Here is a 15,591-nt window from a genome sequence, read left to right on the forward strand (position 1 = left end):
TAATATTTAAACTTTCTCCAGGAGTGCTCTAAGATGGACAGGATGAGTAAAATCACTCTGGGCATTTCATAGTAAGCCAGTGCTGATTGAGTTGGGCCTGAGCTGAGGGCAGGATGAAATGAGAGTGGGTGCTGGACAGGCAGCCTGGGGAGAGGAGGCTGCAGGTGAACAGGCAGAGCCCTGGCCTGGGCCAGGGGCACGGAGTCAGAGAATGCGCCAGCGGTGAATTGGCCTTTGCTGGTTTTGGCCTTCTGCCAACAACAAGAAGCAACACTTGTTGACATTTCAGAGATATTGTTTTGCACATGCAGGTATCTCCCATTTGGACACTGATGCTGATCCAGTAAATGTTAGGAAAGTCATGAGTAATCTCACTAGCTCCAAACTATTCCAGTATAAAAACTCCCACACAGACAATCCACGCACACTTAGACACATTGCTAGGTCTGTATTACCTTCCATTCTCTTTGATTGTCTCCCAACAGTGTATTCCATTGCCAGCTTTGTGCCTTAGAGCCACTCTTTGGCTGTTTGGTTCTTAGCCTGTGTGCAGTTCCCTTCCCTACCTTTCAAAATAAACCAAGGGAAAAAAAACCACCAAAAAAAAAAAAAAAACCCAAACCAAACCAAAACAAACAACTTGAATTAAATTAATTCAGCTGCTTGCAGAAATGTGAGGATACTGAGCATTTTGAGAACGAGCACCAGCAAGAGCCCAGAAACAACATCACAGCCCCAGGAAAGGCTAAGACCCTTCCTTCTCAGTGGGAGAAGACTTTACTTTCCAGTGCCTAGTTTTGAGCAGTGATTCCCTGTGCAGTTATTCCGTGTGTATAACTGCAGTGCTCTGTATCCCACCAGAGACCTGTGATGGAGGTCACAGGCAGGGGCTGACAAATAGGAAACAACAATTTGCATTCCCATGCAGACAAAATGGGTAAATCAGGTGAAATCCAATGGCAAGAGAGTCAATACATTAAAAGAAGTGTTTCTTAGTTGACATTCCAGCTCTCCTGCACAGATTCTGCCTTTTTCAACTAGGAAAGGGATTTGGGACTAGGAAAAGGACTTGGGAGCAGAGTTTGGATACAAATTGTTGTCAGTCTGTGGTGCCATATGGCTGCTGATTTGCCACCAAAATGCCCATTGTTGGGACTTCATTCCTTTGCTAAAAGCTGTTTGGGTTGTTCTGCTGCTGTATTTATCACTTCATTGCTGCCTTCCCCTGTTCCTAAACATGAAGTAGTTCTCAGCCTTTGCAATGCAAGGGTAGCGGACCTCCTTCCACTCCATCTCTCTGCCAGGGTAAGACGTTCCCCAAACATGCCCCTGCTCTTACGAAGGTTCATTTATACTCCCTGTAAATTACTGGGAAGTGCAGGAGAGGCCCAAGAGCTTCTCATGGGGCTCTGGTCCCCTCAGCACTTCCCAACTCTGATTTAATTAAGAACACAACTTTCACCAACAAGGCTTCCATGCTTTGCCATGGATTATGCATCTGTGCCCCTGGACCTTGTGCCCGGAGGTGCCCGAGGGCAGGGATCCCTCCCACCAGCCCGTCCCTGTGCATTAGTATGCTCCAGCAGTCCCCAGCACTGTCTTGCCAAGAGGCTGATGAGTCCCAGGAGCCACTGGAGATGCATTTCCCTGGATCATGGGGCCTCAGCAGGGTCTGGCTGCTCCTCGTGCCACTGTGTGTCACCTTCAGCTCAGCTCGCTCTGCATTTCACTGGTGAACTGCTGCTCATCAAATCAGTGAGGGTAAAACACTCAGAACAAGAGAACTATGAAGAGGCAGTTTTGGCTTCTGCTCAGCTTAGCCTGTTTATGCCTGGATTTATGTGCCAGAATGAGACTAAACAGAGGGAGAAGGAACCATTTGTCACCAGAACACATGCAGAAAAAGTAGCTCCAGCCTGTCCATGGCGCAGCAGCCTGCTCTAGTAGTGCACAAACCACTGCTGATGAGTCTGGGGTGAGATGTGTGTTGGGATTGACGCCAGTGGTGAAAAACAAAACCTCTCGAGTGCTGGCAGCTGAAACACCAGGTAATTACTTAATTGACTCCACGATCTCCACCTTGGAGCAGCAGCCTGCAGCACTCAGGCTAAAAGCAGAAGCCCATTAGTAATTCTGGCAGCAGTTAATGTCCCAGACCATGGAAAGCAGAAACCCAGAGCATGGCTGGTGCAGCGTTTGGAAGCTGAGAGACACCTGCATCCATCCATCTGCCAGGAGCACTCACCTGTGCTGGACCCAGCAGCTCCTCCCGCTCTGACCAGAGACACAGACCCAGAGTGTCCAGAACTGAGATCCAGGCAGGGAAACGACACCAAAACTCAAGACATATCAATAGAAATTCAGCACAGAAGTGAATTAGCCCCATTCCCTGCTGGGTGGCACTGGGCAGACTGGCAGCCACAGGAGTCCTGCTGGGACGTGGGGAGTGGGAGCCTTGGGACAGGCAGGGGGCACCAGATCCACACATGGTTTAAATTGGAATCAAGAGGCAAACAAGTGAGCCAAGTTAGAAAGACGCTGCAGAGTACCACTGCCAGAATGGGGAAGCTCTGTGGGAATAAAACCACATTTGGGGGCCACTTTGGCTGCTGGGTGTGTAAGACATTTCCTTGCATTCCCCTCAGACCGGCCAGCCCTCACCAACACAGTCACACAGCGAAGGGATGCAGCCCCTGGGTGTGTCACTTGCTGCCATCAGCCCTGTCCTGGGGAAGGCACCTGCAGGGCAGTGTCAGGCAGGCTGGTCTGGAGGGCACAGCCGTGCCACCACAGGCTGCCACACTGGCACCCCCACGGCCCAGCACTCAGCTAATTCAGCTGTCAGCACTGTACATCAATAACCTCAGCCTGGACACGGGCAATTGTCCAGCTAAGCTGGCTGTGGCAGGGATAAATCCACATGGCACCAGCTGGGCTGGGACAATGTGTTTGGCCCTTGCTGTCAGCTCACGGCAGCAGTGCAGCGGGGCCCAAAGGCACGAGCAAGCAGCAAAAGGGAGGGGGTGGCTGCACACAAGGCTTGTCCCCAAAAACCCTGTGAACAACGTATAACTTCTTACAGGAAACAATCATTTATATCATTCCCATGGACTTCAGTTGCCACACCAGGGAGGAGGGAAGGCATAAGTCATGCACTAGCAGATGTTTTGACTTACGTAAGACTAATTTTTTTTCTTTCTTTCTTTTAAGAAAAAGGCTGCATCTCACCCTAGAGCCTCCTCGAGAGCCTCCCCACCCTCAGCCATTGCCACGGCCTCACGAGCTCAGCACTGCCCTGCTCTATGGCACATCTCTGCCAGGTTCAGCACTTGCCCAGTCATTGCTAAATATACTATTTTTATAAAGGCTGTCTTGAAAGGGGTAAAAAAATGGATGCAGCAACAGTTTAGAGACAGAAATCCAACAGAAGTTTCATTAGTGTTCAGCAGCAGCAGGGAGGGGTGGGTAATGCAGCCAAGAACAGTTATTTCTTGTCAGCTGAGACACATCCAGGAGGGAACCCAGCTCGTTATCTTTGAGTGGGATAGGGAGGTTTGGGCTGGTGAGCAGCACCGATGACAGCCCTTTCCTGGGCGAGTCACAGGGAGCACAGGGCTCTGGCCGGGCTGCAGAGCCCACCCAGCCCCATCCCTCACTGCACGAGCTCCCTGGGACAGCAGCCAAAGGATCGGCACCAGCTCCCAGCCAAGCTCTTCTCATCAAAACCTCCGGGTGCCCCAGGCAGCTGCGGATCTTAATTAAGAAATTTATCTTCGTTAGATAGAACCGGACACGTTTGCATGTCCAGAGATGAGTCTCATGCTGATGGGGCTCGGGTGGAATTAGGAATTGGGAGCTGTCAGAGGGCGCCTGGCCTTTGGATGCTGTCAGGAGGATGTTATTAGATTTAAAGGCCTGGGATAAGCTTTGCTCCTGAGCTGATGCTTCATTTCCAACACACAAACCTCCACTGATTTTGCAGCGTCAAGGACTCCAAGCCCAAGTCTCTGGAAGATTCCTGGGGAGGGAAGAGGCGTCTCTGTGGAACAGAGCGAGGCTGGTTTACCTGCAATGCTTATGCTGATCTGATGCATGAGATACTTAAAATCCAGCAAATTACACTTTTATTTCATTAAACACTTAAACCAAAATGTTTCAGCAGCTGCTGCCTCCCACCCACAAGCAAGGGAAGTGATCCCAAAGGGCAGCAGGAATGTGGTGCTGTTTTCCAGCTGAGCTGGGATCATAAAAATGTTTCCAACTGCTCCACAGTATTTACAGAAGATGGATTATGCTGCAGTCTCTCAGGCCTGCTAAAGTCTGGTTTCCAGTGTTTCTACAATGAGGCTGTAGGTGTATATTAAGGGGAAATAAAAAAGTTATCAAAAGCTGGGTAAATACTCCTACTTTCATTCTGTGCCTGCAGCCAGCTCAGGCACGGGATACAGCACAGCCTCCAAGGGAATGGGCTCACTCGGCCCTGGCTGCTCCAGTCCTGCTGGAGCCCAGAGGTGCGCAGGGGGTGGGGACAGCTGGGGGCACCAGGAACACTCAGGCACCCACCACGTCAGCACTGGTCAGCCAAGGGAAGGGCTCCACCCCAGGGACATGGGGACATTGTGCTGGAGCAGGGAACAAAACATTCAAAGAGAAATACTAAAATTGAAACCAAGCTCAGAATGCACCAAACCCATAGCAGCACCGGCTGGTGCCAGCACTGTCCCTCCCACGGCTGATGAGCTATCCCTGGGCAGGGCCAGGGGAGCTGACATCTGAAAAGCACTCCGCCAGTTTCAAGAATCAGTCTCATCGGGCAAGTCTTTTCTCCTCTGCACAGGAAATCAGACATACGCTTGCAGGGAATGTCTCCAAACACATGCACACAGGAAAATCTCCACCACGTGCCTGGGGCTGGGGCTGCTCCTGCTGCCCTGCCGGAGGGGGCTGAGCTGTTGGACAGCCCCAGACACCGAGGGTGCCACGGGCAGAGGGGATCAGGCAGGAAAAAGGGCCCTAAATGGCCCAGCATGGGCATGGTCCAGTCACAAGCAATGAGGGTGCAATAAATCGACACCCTTAGCAATTAACATCCACCCTCAGCAACAAAGCCAACGTAACAGAGCATCTCTTAAATGTTCACAAGAGAGCAGGGAACTCCAGGCAAGTCAGAGCTGCTGCCCAAAGGGATCTGCAGCCACATCTGAGCTGAAACAGCAGCGGGGGCCGTAAAATCCCTCTGAGCTGGGATGCTGGGGTGAGCCACTACCCTCAGGTGGCCCAGACCATCCCACATGGCCCTGGCTCCCACTGGGAAGGAATGGCCCCCTCTGCACCCTGGGCCCGTGCCTGTGCACAGATGCCCTGCCCAGGGCAGAGCCGTGCCCAGGGCAGTCACACTCAGGGGCTACAGGAGGGACAGGGCAGCCATGCACAGCCTCTGCCATGAGCTCACGGCAGGCTCTGGGCACCCACAGCACACGGCTCTGTTTTAGTTTTAAACATCAATGGAAAATCTTTACCTCATTTGCTAAAAGCACTTAAATGTCTTTGCACATGAAAAAAATTACTAAAATGTATTAGCAATTTGGATTATTTGGTTCAGTCAGCAGGACTGAGAGCAGTTGTTTCACTTTGAGTCCAGGTTCAAAGCACTAATCACTAAGTTCTGCATAATTTCCTTTACATTTCATTTCTTTGTCATTTTTTCATTCATTAGCTATGAGTGTGACAGGTGCCAGAGTGCCCTTGGGTGCCCCTTGGAGCACACAGAGTGAGCGGCTCCTGGATCCATCCATACTGAACTGCTGAACCAGTCCAAGTGAAAGGCAAGTCACCCGCAGGCCATTCCTTGGCAGTCAACCACCCCAGAGATGCCCGGAGGAAGTGGAGAGCTCCTTCCATCACCTGGGAGGGTTCCAGTGCTCAACGAGGTGCTGGTGAGGCAGAGGCAAGGCCCAGCACCGGCACCCTCCAGCTCTGCCCTGCTCCAGCGCCGGGGCAGCGGCCCAGGAGCGCTCCCAGAGCCGACAGCAAGGGCTGCGCTATTCTCTCTAGCGGAGAGCAGGGCTAGCTGGGACAGCATCTGCCACCCGGCCCCCTCCGACCGCCTCTGCGGCTGCATTTAAGCAGTTTTTCATTTGACGAAGTTCCCTGTCCTCACCCCACTGGAGCGGGGCGGGAGGAGCCTGGTCCCGGTTCGGTCTGGGCGAGGGCCGGGACAGCAGCCCGGGCTCTGCCCCGCGCGTCCGGCAGCATCCCCGCGGGGCCAGCGCGCCGCTGAGCCGCAGGCGAGCGCCAGGCGAGGGAGCGCCCGCACCCGCTCACCGGTTCCAAGGGATTCCTGACTTCAGGGCAAGCCAACGCACGCGCCGGAGCGCAGCAGCGGGGGAAGGCAGCCTAAGTGCAAATGCTGCATTCGGCCCGCAGGAATTAATAAATACATTCCACTTATTGCTCACACGTGGAGTAAATGATTATTACACCTCACCCAGGTAGCTGGACCCTCTGGAAAGAATCAGGCATTAATTTCAGTTCAGTCAGTCCGAGGCAGCCCGTGCAGCAATTTTCCCGGAGGGAAAGGAAAAAGGGAAAAAGGAAAAGGAAAAAGCAAAATAGGAAAAAGGGGAAAAAAGGGGAAGAAAGGGGAAGAAAGGGGAAGAAAGGGGAAGAAAGGGGAAGAAAGGGGAAGAAAGGGGAAGAAAGGGGAAGAAGTCCGGTTCCCCCTCCCCGCGCGGGTCGCTCGGCCCGGCCGGGCGCGGGGCGCTGCTGCCCCCTGCTGGCGGCGGGCGGACACGGCGGGACGAGCGGGGCGCGCCTGGCGCACACCTTGCACAAACCTTGCACACACCCTGCACACACCCTGCACACACCTTGCACACACCCTGCACACACCCTGCACACACCCTGCACACACCTTGCACACACCTTGCACACACCTTGCACACACCTTGCTAGCCTGGCACAAACCTTGCACACACCTTGCACACACCCTGCACACACCTTGCACACACCTTGCACACACCCTGCACACACCTTGCACACACCCTGCACACACCCTGCACACATCTTGCACACACCCTGCACACACCTTGCACACACCCTGCACACACCCTGCACACACCCTGCACACACCTTGCACACACCCTGCACACACCTTGCACACACCCTGCACACACCTTGCACACACCTTGCACACACCCTGCACACACCTTGCGTGCCTGGCGCACACCTTGCACACACCTTGCACGCCTGGCGCACACCTTGCACACACCTTGCTAGCCTGGTGCAAACCTTGCACACAGCTTGCACACACCTTGCACACACCTTGCTAGCCTGGCGCACACCTTGCACACAGCTTGCACACCTGGCGCAAACCTTGCACACACCTTGCTAGCCTGGCGCACACCTTGCACACAGCTTGCACAACTGGCGCACACCTTGCGCACACCTTGCACACACCCTGCACACAGCTTGCACACACCTTGCACACACCTTGCTAGCCTGGCGCACACCTTGCACACAGCTTGCACAACTGGCGCACACCTTGCGCACACCTTGCACACACCTTGCTAGCCTGGTGCAAACCTTGCACACACCTTGCACACACCTTGCACACACCTTGCGCGCCTGGTGCAAACCCTGCGCACACCTTGCACAAACCTTGCGCGCCTGGCTCACACCTTGCACACACCTTGCACACCTGGCGCACACCTTGCACACACCTTGCACGCCTGGCTCACACCTTGCACACACCTTGCGCACCTGGTGCACACCTTGCACACACCTTGCACGCCTGGCTCACACCTTGCACACACCTGGCGCACCTGGTGCACACCTTGCGCACACCTTGCACGCACCTTGCGCACCTAGCGCACACCTTGCACACACCTTGCACACACCTTGCACGCCTGACTCACACCTTGCACACACCTTGCGCACACTTTGCACACACCTTGCGCACCTTGCGCACACCCTGCGTGATGGCTCACACCTTGCACACACCTTGCGCGCCTGGCGCAAACCTTGCACACACCTTGCACACACCTTGCACACACCTTGCGTGCCTGGCGCACACCTTGCACACACCTTGCACGCCTGGCTCACACCTTGCACACACCTTGCGCACCTGGCGCACACCTTGCGCACACCTTGCGCGCCTGGCACACACCTTGCACACACCTTGCACACACCTTGCACACACCTTGCTAGCCTGGTGCAAACCTTGCGCACACCTTGCACACCTGGGGCAAACTTTGCACGCCTGGCTCACACCTTGCACACACCTTGCGCACCTGGCGCAAACCTTGCGCACACCTTGCACACACCTTGCACACCTGGCGCACACCTTGCACGCCTGGTGCACACCCTGCGTGCCTGGCTCACACCTTGCACACACCTTGCGCGCCTGGCGCAAACCTTGCACACACCTTGCACACACCTTGCACACCTGGCTCACACCTTGCACACACCCTGCGTGCCTGGCTCACACCTTGCATGCCTGGCTCACACCTTACACACACCTTGCGCGCCTGGCGCAAACCTTGCACACACCTTACACACACCTTGCACACACCTTGCTAGCCTGGCGCAAACCTTGCTCACACCTTGCACGCCTGGCTCACACCTTGCACACACGTTGTGCACCTGGCGCACACCTTGCACACACCTTGCTATCCTGGCGCAAACCTTGCACACACCTTGCACACACCTTGCGCGCCTGGCGCACACCTTGCACACACCTTGCGCACCTGGCGCAAACCTTGCACACCTGGCGCACACCTTGCACACACCTTGCACACCTGGCTCACACCTTGACGCCTGGCTCACACCTTGCACACTCCTTGCACGCCTGGCGCACACCTTGCACACACCTTGCGTGCCTGGTGCACATCTTCCACACACCTTGCGCGCCTGGCTCACACCTTGCATGCCTGGCGCACACCCTGCGCACCTTGCACACACCTTCCGCACCTGGCTCACACCTTGCATGCCTGGCGCACACCCTGCGCACCTTGCACACACCTTCCGCACCTGGCTCACACCTTGCATGCCTGGCGCACACCCTGCGCACCTTGCACACACCTTCCGCACCTGGCTCACACCTTGCACACACCTTGCACACCTGGCTCACACCTTGCACACACCTTGCACGCCTGGCTCACACCTTGACGCCTGGTGCCCACCTTGACGCCTGGCTCACACCTTGCACACACCTTGCACACCTGGCTCACACCTTGCACACACCTTGTGCACCTGGCGCACACCTTGCGCACACCTTGCGCGCCTGGCACACACCTTGCACACACCTTGCACACACCTTGCACACACCTTGCACGCCTGGCTCACACCTTGCACATACCTTGCACGCCTGGCGCACACCCCGCAGAGGCCTCACAAGTGTCGCGCACGGCTGGCACCCTCCAGGGCCTGGCCAAACCCCGCTCCGGCACACGCATCCGCGGCCCAGGGAGCTGCTGGAGCCACCCCGGGCTGTCCCCCGGCGGTGCCCGGGACGCCCTGGCGGTGGGTACCGGGCCGTGTCAGAACTGCACCCTGCTGCTGCCAGCTGCTCTCGGTGCGGAGGAGAGGGTGGTGGCCGGGACGGCCGCGGCAGCCCGGAGCTCGCCCGACATCCCCCTCCCCTGAGTCCATTAACCGTATTTAAGGAGGGGTAATTAAGGACGGGGTCCTTAATGCAGGTCGAGCCCCACCTGCATTAAGGACGGGGTCCTTAATGCAGGTCGAGCCCCACCTGCAGCTTGCCCAGCCCTCCCCTGCTCGTGGCCCACACAGAGCCCTGCTCGAGCATCGCCAGCTGCGTCTGCAGCTGCCCCTCCTCGAGGATGCATGATGCAGGGAATCGGGGAGATCTCTGCCTCTCCACGCCGCCATGGTGAGAGGGAAGTGAAGCCACAACCCAGCAGCCAAAAAAAATAAAACCAATGGGAAGAGACATAACCCAGCCTGAAGAGTCCAGCACAGTTCCTCACAGCCTGGGTGCAGAGGGCTCTGGGGCTGCTTGTTTAGAATGGGAGGTTTTTATCCCCGCAGCACCCATAAGCAGCACCCAGAGCCCGGCTGCAGGGGCAGGAGGCAGTGTCTGTACTGCCCGGGGCAGGGCAGGATGCTGTGGGGCGTAGGAGGGTGTGGGGACGAAACACAGGCAAGAGGCAGCAAATCTTCTGAAACCACAGACAACGTTTTTGAGAAAAGTTAAGCAATTTATTCAACAGGATGAGTCCACACCCAACCAGTGGCTTCATCTACATGGCATCACCAGCACACACGAGGACCCACTCAGACACTCTAGCTGACGGCATCTCACCATACGTTACAGAGACAACACCAGAGGACGAAGAGGAGGAGGAGGATGACCGGCACAGTGGGCAGCAGCTGGCGGTTTCCCACGGCCTCCCGGCACAACCAACCCCGTCCCCACCAGACCTCGCAGCCCAGCCACGCAAAGCAAGTCAGACTCGGGACATCTACTGCCGCCCCGCGAGAACCACAACACTGCTAGTTAAATAACACACCTGGGACACAAAAACGACCTACCAGGGGCTGCAGCCCAGGGAACAAAGTGCAGTCATGGCCGCCCCGGGCCCGCGCCCAGGGCCTGTCCAGGGCAGGGTGGGTGCCAGCACGCTCTCCTCAGCCCCACGGCAGGGCCATGCCCGGGACGGATGGCAGGGCCATGGTGACACCATGCTCCCCTCGGCCCCATGGCAGGGCCATGGCTGGGATGGATGGGGCAGGGCCGTGGTGTCACCACGCTCCCCTCAGCCCCATGGCTGGGATGGATGGCAGGGCCGTGGTGCCCCCACACTCCCGTCATGGCAGGGCCATGGCCATGGCCGGGATGGATGGCCGGGCCGTGGTGTCACCGTGCTCCCCTTGGCCTCATGGCAGGGATGGATGGCAGGGCCATGGTGACACCACGCTCCCCTCAGCCCCATGGCAGGGCCATGGCCGGGATGGATGGGGCAGGGCCATGGTGCCCCCGCGCTCCCCTCATGGCAGGGCCATGGCCATGGCTGGGATGGATGGCAGGGCCATGGTGACACCATGCTCCCCTCAGCCCCATGGCAGGGATGGATGGCAGGGCCGTGGTGACACCGTGCTCCCCTCAGCCCCATGGCAGGGATGGATGGCAGGGCCATGGTGACACCGTGCTCCCCTCAGCCCCATGGCAGGGATGGATGGCAGGGCCATGGTGCCCCCACGCTCCCCTCATGGCAGGGCCATGGCCATGGCCATGGCCGGGATGGATGGCAGGGCTGTGGTGACACCACGCTCCCCTCATGGCAGGGCCATGGCCATGGCAGGGATGGATGGCAGGGCCATGGTGACACCGTGCTCCCCTTGGCCCCATGGCCGGGATGGATGGCAGGGCCATGGTGACACCATGCTCCCCTTGGCCCCATGGCAGGGATGGATGGCAGGGCCGTGGTGCCCCCACGCTCCCCTCATGGCAGGGCCGTGGCCATGGCCGGGATGGATGGCAGGGCCATGGTGACACCATGCTCCCCTTGGCCCCATGGCCGGGATGGATGGCAGGGCCGTGGTGCCCCCACGCTCCCCTCATGGCAGGGCCATGGCCATGGCTGGGACACGTGGGCTGGATGGGGCAGGGCCGCGGGAGCCGAGCCCAGAGCTCGCTCTGCACAGCAGAGACACAGCTGCCCTGAGCAGGCCCGGGGCAGAGCTCACCCCACCCTGGCTCCGGCGGCAGCTCGGCCGTGGGCTGTCACTGTGAAGCTCTGTGAACTCTGAAGCCCACACGCAGTCTGTGCCCTCAGGCGAGTACCGAGGATGGGAGTCACTCACAAACCACGAGCGAGTTCCAGTTGTGATGCTCCTACAACGAATGTGGTTCAATTTTGTGCCAAGTTCGCTTACAGAAAAATACATTTCTTCCCTTAAATTTACAGTAGTTAAAACTACATTGGAATACCATATTACAAAGGGGGAGTTTATTCTCCAACAAAAAGTCTTGGTTCCCTTTTCATTAAACAGAAAAATGGAAGGACTTTAAAAGCAATCACCCGGAGCACAACACAACTGCCCAGACGAACCCATGTGTGCACAGCCCCCAGGCCTGAACTCCAACTGTTTGTTTTGGTGCTCAAAAAGGCACTTAAAGATAAGAAAACAATTGTATTAAAAACCCACAACAAAACAAAACAAAGAAAAATGAAAGGCAATAATTTAATAGAAAGACACTGGAATTTGTACCGTATGGTCAAAAGTAAGGGAGGAAATAAAACCCCTAATGAAGATGAGTTTGCTCTCAATTCATCTTAGAAAGCATACAAAAAACAGAAAACTGGCAAAGTGAACGTTCTCCAGGAACTAAATGGAAACAAAAGTAATAATTACTGGCAATGGACACACAGCACTCATGCCAAATGGGTCCTTCCCCCCCCAGCACAGGTCCCTGACCAGCCCAGCCTGGCTGAATTCACATCTGCAGCCGCTGTGCCGCGCCGGGCAGTGGCCAGGGGCTGTGCCAGCAACGGGGATGACGGAGAAATAAAGACCAACGTGAACCAAACGCCAAGGACGGTCACAGACAAGCACACACACCGTCTGCCCTGCCATGTGACAGGGAGGGACATGGGCAGAGCTGCTCCCCACGGGCTCTGCGAGGGGTGCCGGCGGCTTCGCTTCCCTTCGGGATTACTATTATTATTACTGGGTTTATTTTTACATTGAGCTACCTACTAAGTGCAAAGATTTGTTGAGTGGCATTGGCTTTATCTAATCTTAGCCTATTTTTGTACAGTTTACAGGTTAACAGTTACTTTCGAGCAGTTAAGCAAGTACAGCAATATTTACAGGGCTGGCAGAGGGGACACGTGCGATGGGCACGGGACAGGCACCAGCTGGTCCCACGGCCTGCAGCGTCAGCTCTGTGCCCGGTGCGCAGGGGTGCAGCTGTGGAGGGGCAGATGAGGGGGTGCAGCTGTGCAAGGACAGCTACAGAGGTACAGCTGAGAATGTACAGGCAGTCCTGCGCGCGAGGGAGCTCCCCGGCCGGGGAGACGCGAGCCACGGCAGGACTGATGGGTTCTGCCACCCTGCTCAGTGCCTCTGCTGCCTTCTGAAGTCAGGCTGCTTCTCCTGCAGAGCCGAGGTCTGCAGCCGTGCTGGGGAGATGAGGAAGATGAAGGGGGGCACAAAGCAGAGCCCCGGGCAGGGTAAGTGGCCGCTGGGTGAGTCAGGAGGGCTTGCAGGCGTCTTTGCCCAGGCACAGAGCAGCAGGATCAGAGATAGCAGGGAGAAGGATGAATGTTAGGAGACATTAGCACGTGACCACGGGGAAGTGCCAAATCAAACCATGGGGCATTGCACGGAAATCTGTACAAGGAAAAGCTGCAGGAGAAGCACGGAGCATCTCTGATTCAGTGCTTACAGAGGAGTCTGGATTACCACACAGGACCATGCAATCCCCAGCCTTCTGCACATTTTTTTCTCTGGGTAAAACAAAATGTAGATTCCTTTGCATAAACTCAAACTGTTGTATTACATGGTACAGTACAGAAAGTGCAAAGTATCACCCATCAGATCAGTTTTGCATCTGATGTGATCAAACACGGCTCATGCTTCTCATGCAGGACAACCACTCTGACCTGAGACCCCTCCTCACTGCTCAGGCCTGACTCTCAAGAGACCATTGGGCTGGGTTTTGATAAAAAATAAAGAAAAAAGCACGTGGGGAAAGGGAGATGAAGAATCTCCAAACTCTGTAAGTTACTCCATGCTTTACCACAGAGGTTTGGTCACTAGTCCTTGCTCACTCTGAGAAGTTGCAGAGAAGCAGCGTTCCACTGTCCCAGTGCAGCGCAGCGTCCTCCTCCTGCACGAGGGTGATGGCACACGCCTCACTCTGTCCCACTCATAGCACTCACTCCACTCCATTCCCATCCATGGCACACACCTTGCTTTGTCCCTGCTGCCAGGGCATCACGGGCACATGAAGACATCTCAGGATTCAGGATTGGAAAGGCTCCAGCTGGCCGGTCAGACATGGTCATGTATGGATTTCCAGCTCTTCTCCACAGCCCAGCAGTGAACAGACCCCACTGTATTCCCATCCCTTTTCTTTTTTCAATGCCAAGAGGTACAGAAAATAAATTCCAGGATGGCCTTGTATTGCTTGACGCATAGCTGCTGCAGTGTGAGCTTCCAGGTGCACACAGACAGCCTTGGAAACCCAGACCAACCCACTGTCTCAAGAGAGCACATTTCAGAGCCAGTTTCTGAGGTAAATCTACTGTTTTGAAAAGTCACTGAATTCTGTACACTTTGAATATATACTTCTACACCGAGCGTGTTCTCCAGTGCCAACACGTAGACCTCCATCTCCTCCTGCTGTAGGACTGCAAGCCCGGGAAGTGTTTCTGCATGGATGGGGTGTGTGCACACCTATGTACATACACACACACACGTAGGTACAGCCCCAGGCCCAGGCCCCACACGTGTTTCCTTCCACAGAGGCTCCCCAAGCGGGGCTCTGACCCCCTGCCCACCCAGCGAGGCTCCGCCGCGCCCGCCCGCTCCCGGCGTCCAGGTGCCGCAGTCCCCGCGCCCCAGCCTACATGGTGCCCGATTTATCTGCCGAGCTGCTGGGGAACAGCTTCTCGGTGGGGGTGACGGCGGGGCTGCCCACCCCCGAGCTGCTGCTGCTGCTGGAGCGGTGCTGCACCACCGGCCGCACCGGCCGCACGGGCGGCGGCCGCAGCTGCGCCCCGGCCAGCCGGGCCGACAGCGCCGGCTTGAAGGTGGTCATCATCTCGGTGGTGGAGCTGCTGCTGCGCCGCATGGCCGCGTCGGGGTCCCGGATCAGGATGGTGTGCAGGGGGCTGGCCGGCTCCGAGTTGGCGGCGCCCAGCGGGGGGTTCTTCATGGGCTCCAGCGTGTCCAGGACCACGTCGGGCGCCTGCTTGGCCGTGTTCTGCCTCTCCAGCTCCCGCAGCTCGTTCAGCGCCGTGCTCATGGTCTTCTCGATGTCCTGGGAATGCCAAAGCAACGTCAGCACTGTGCCGCAGCACCACCGGCTCTCCTGCACTCCACCCCGCTATCCTGGCACGCGTGTCTACAGAGGGGGTCTCTGATCTAAGAGCTCCCAGGGAAAACAGGAGCTTTGGGAGAAGGTGTGAAGCCCAAACTGGCCACACAAAGGTGCCCCCTGTGCTCCTCAGGTCAGCAGGTGCTTGGTCACCAGCTCCAAATGGCACAAATCATGAGCACCAGGAGTGGTGGGTGAACACCAGCCTGCCCACACAGCTCCCCCACAGCACTGAGGCTGGTTTTCCCTCACAAAAGAGGCCCTGCAGTCTCCATTGGATGCATGGGGCCTCTGCTGCCCCTGTGCCCATGGGACAATGGCATGTGGCAGGGACACACGGATGTTTATGGAGTGAGTGGCACAACAGCAGCTCGCCATGGATATACAAGAGGCAGCAACAAGGCCTGAGGCAGCCGAGGAGAGATTGGCTCCAGCCCCTCACTGCCCACCCACCTCCAGGCTCCACAGGGATCCCCCAGAAGGTGAACTTAGTTCAACCAGAAGTGCCCAGGCACAGGGAA

General features: G+C 56.6%; 1 protein-coding gene across 2 annotated transcripts in view; it reads right to left on the minus strand.

Moving 5' to 3' along the window:
- Positions 1-10,199: 10,199 nt before the first annotated feature.
- The window catches only part of SRGAP3 (SLIT-ROBO Rho GTPase activating protein 3), a 77,049-nt gene continuing 71,657 nt past the window's right edge, over positions 10,200-15,591 (minus strand). For both annotated transcript variants that reach the window (XM_068202384.1, XM_068202383.1), the window contains exon 22: positions 10,200-15,013. In XM_068202384.1, coding sequence (XP_068058485.1) covers positions 14,597-15,013 — 417 coding nt within the window. In that variant the 3' untranslated portion in view covers positions 10,200-14,596. The remainder of the gene's footprint in view (positions 15,014-15,591) is intronic.

The sequence above is a fragment of the Anomalospiza imberbis genome, chromosome 11, assembly GCF_031753505.1.
Source record: "Anomalospiza imberbis isolate Cuckoo-Finch-1a 21T00152 chromosome 11, ASM3175350v1, whole genome shotgun sequence".
Lineage (NCBI taxonomy): Eukaryota > Metazoa > Chordata > Aves > Passeriformes > Viduidae > Anomalospiza > Anomalospiza imberbis.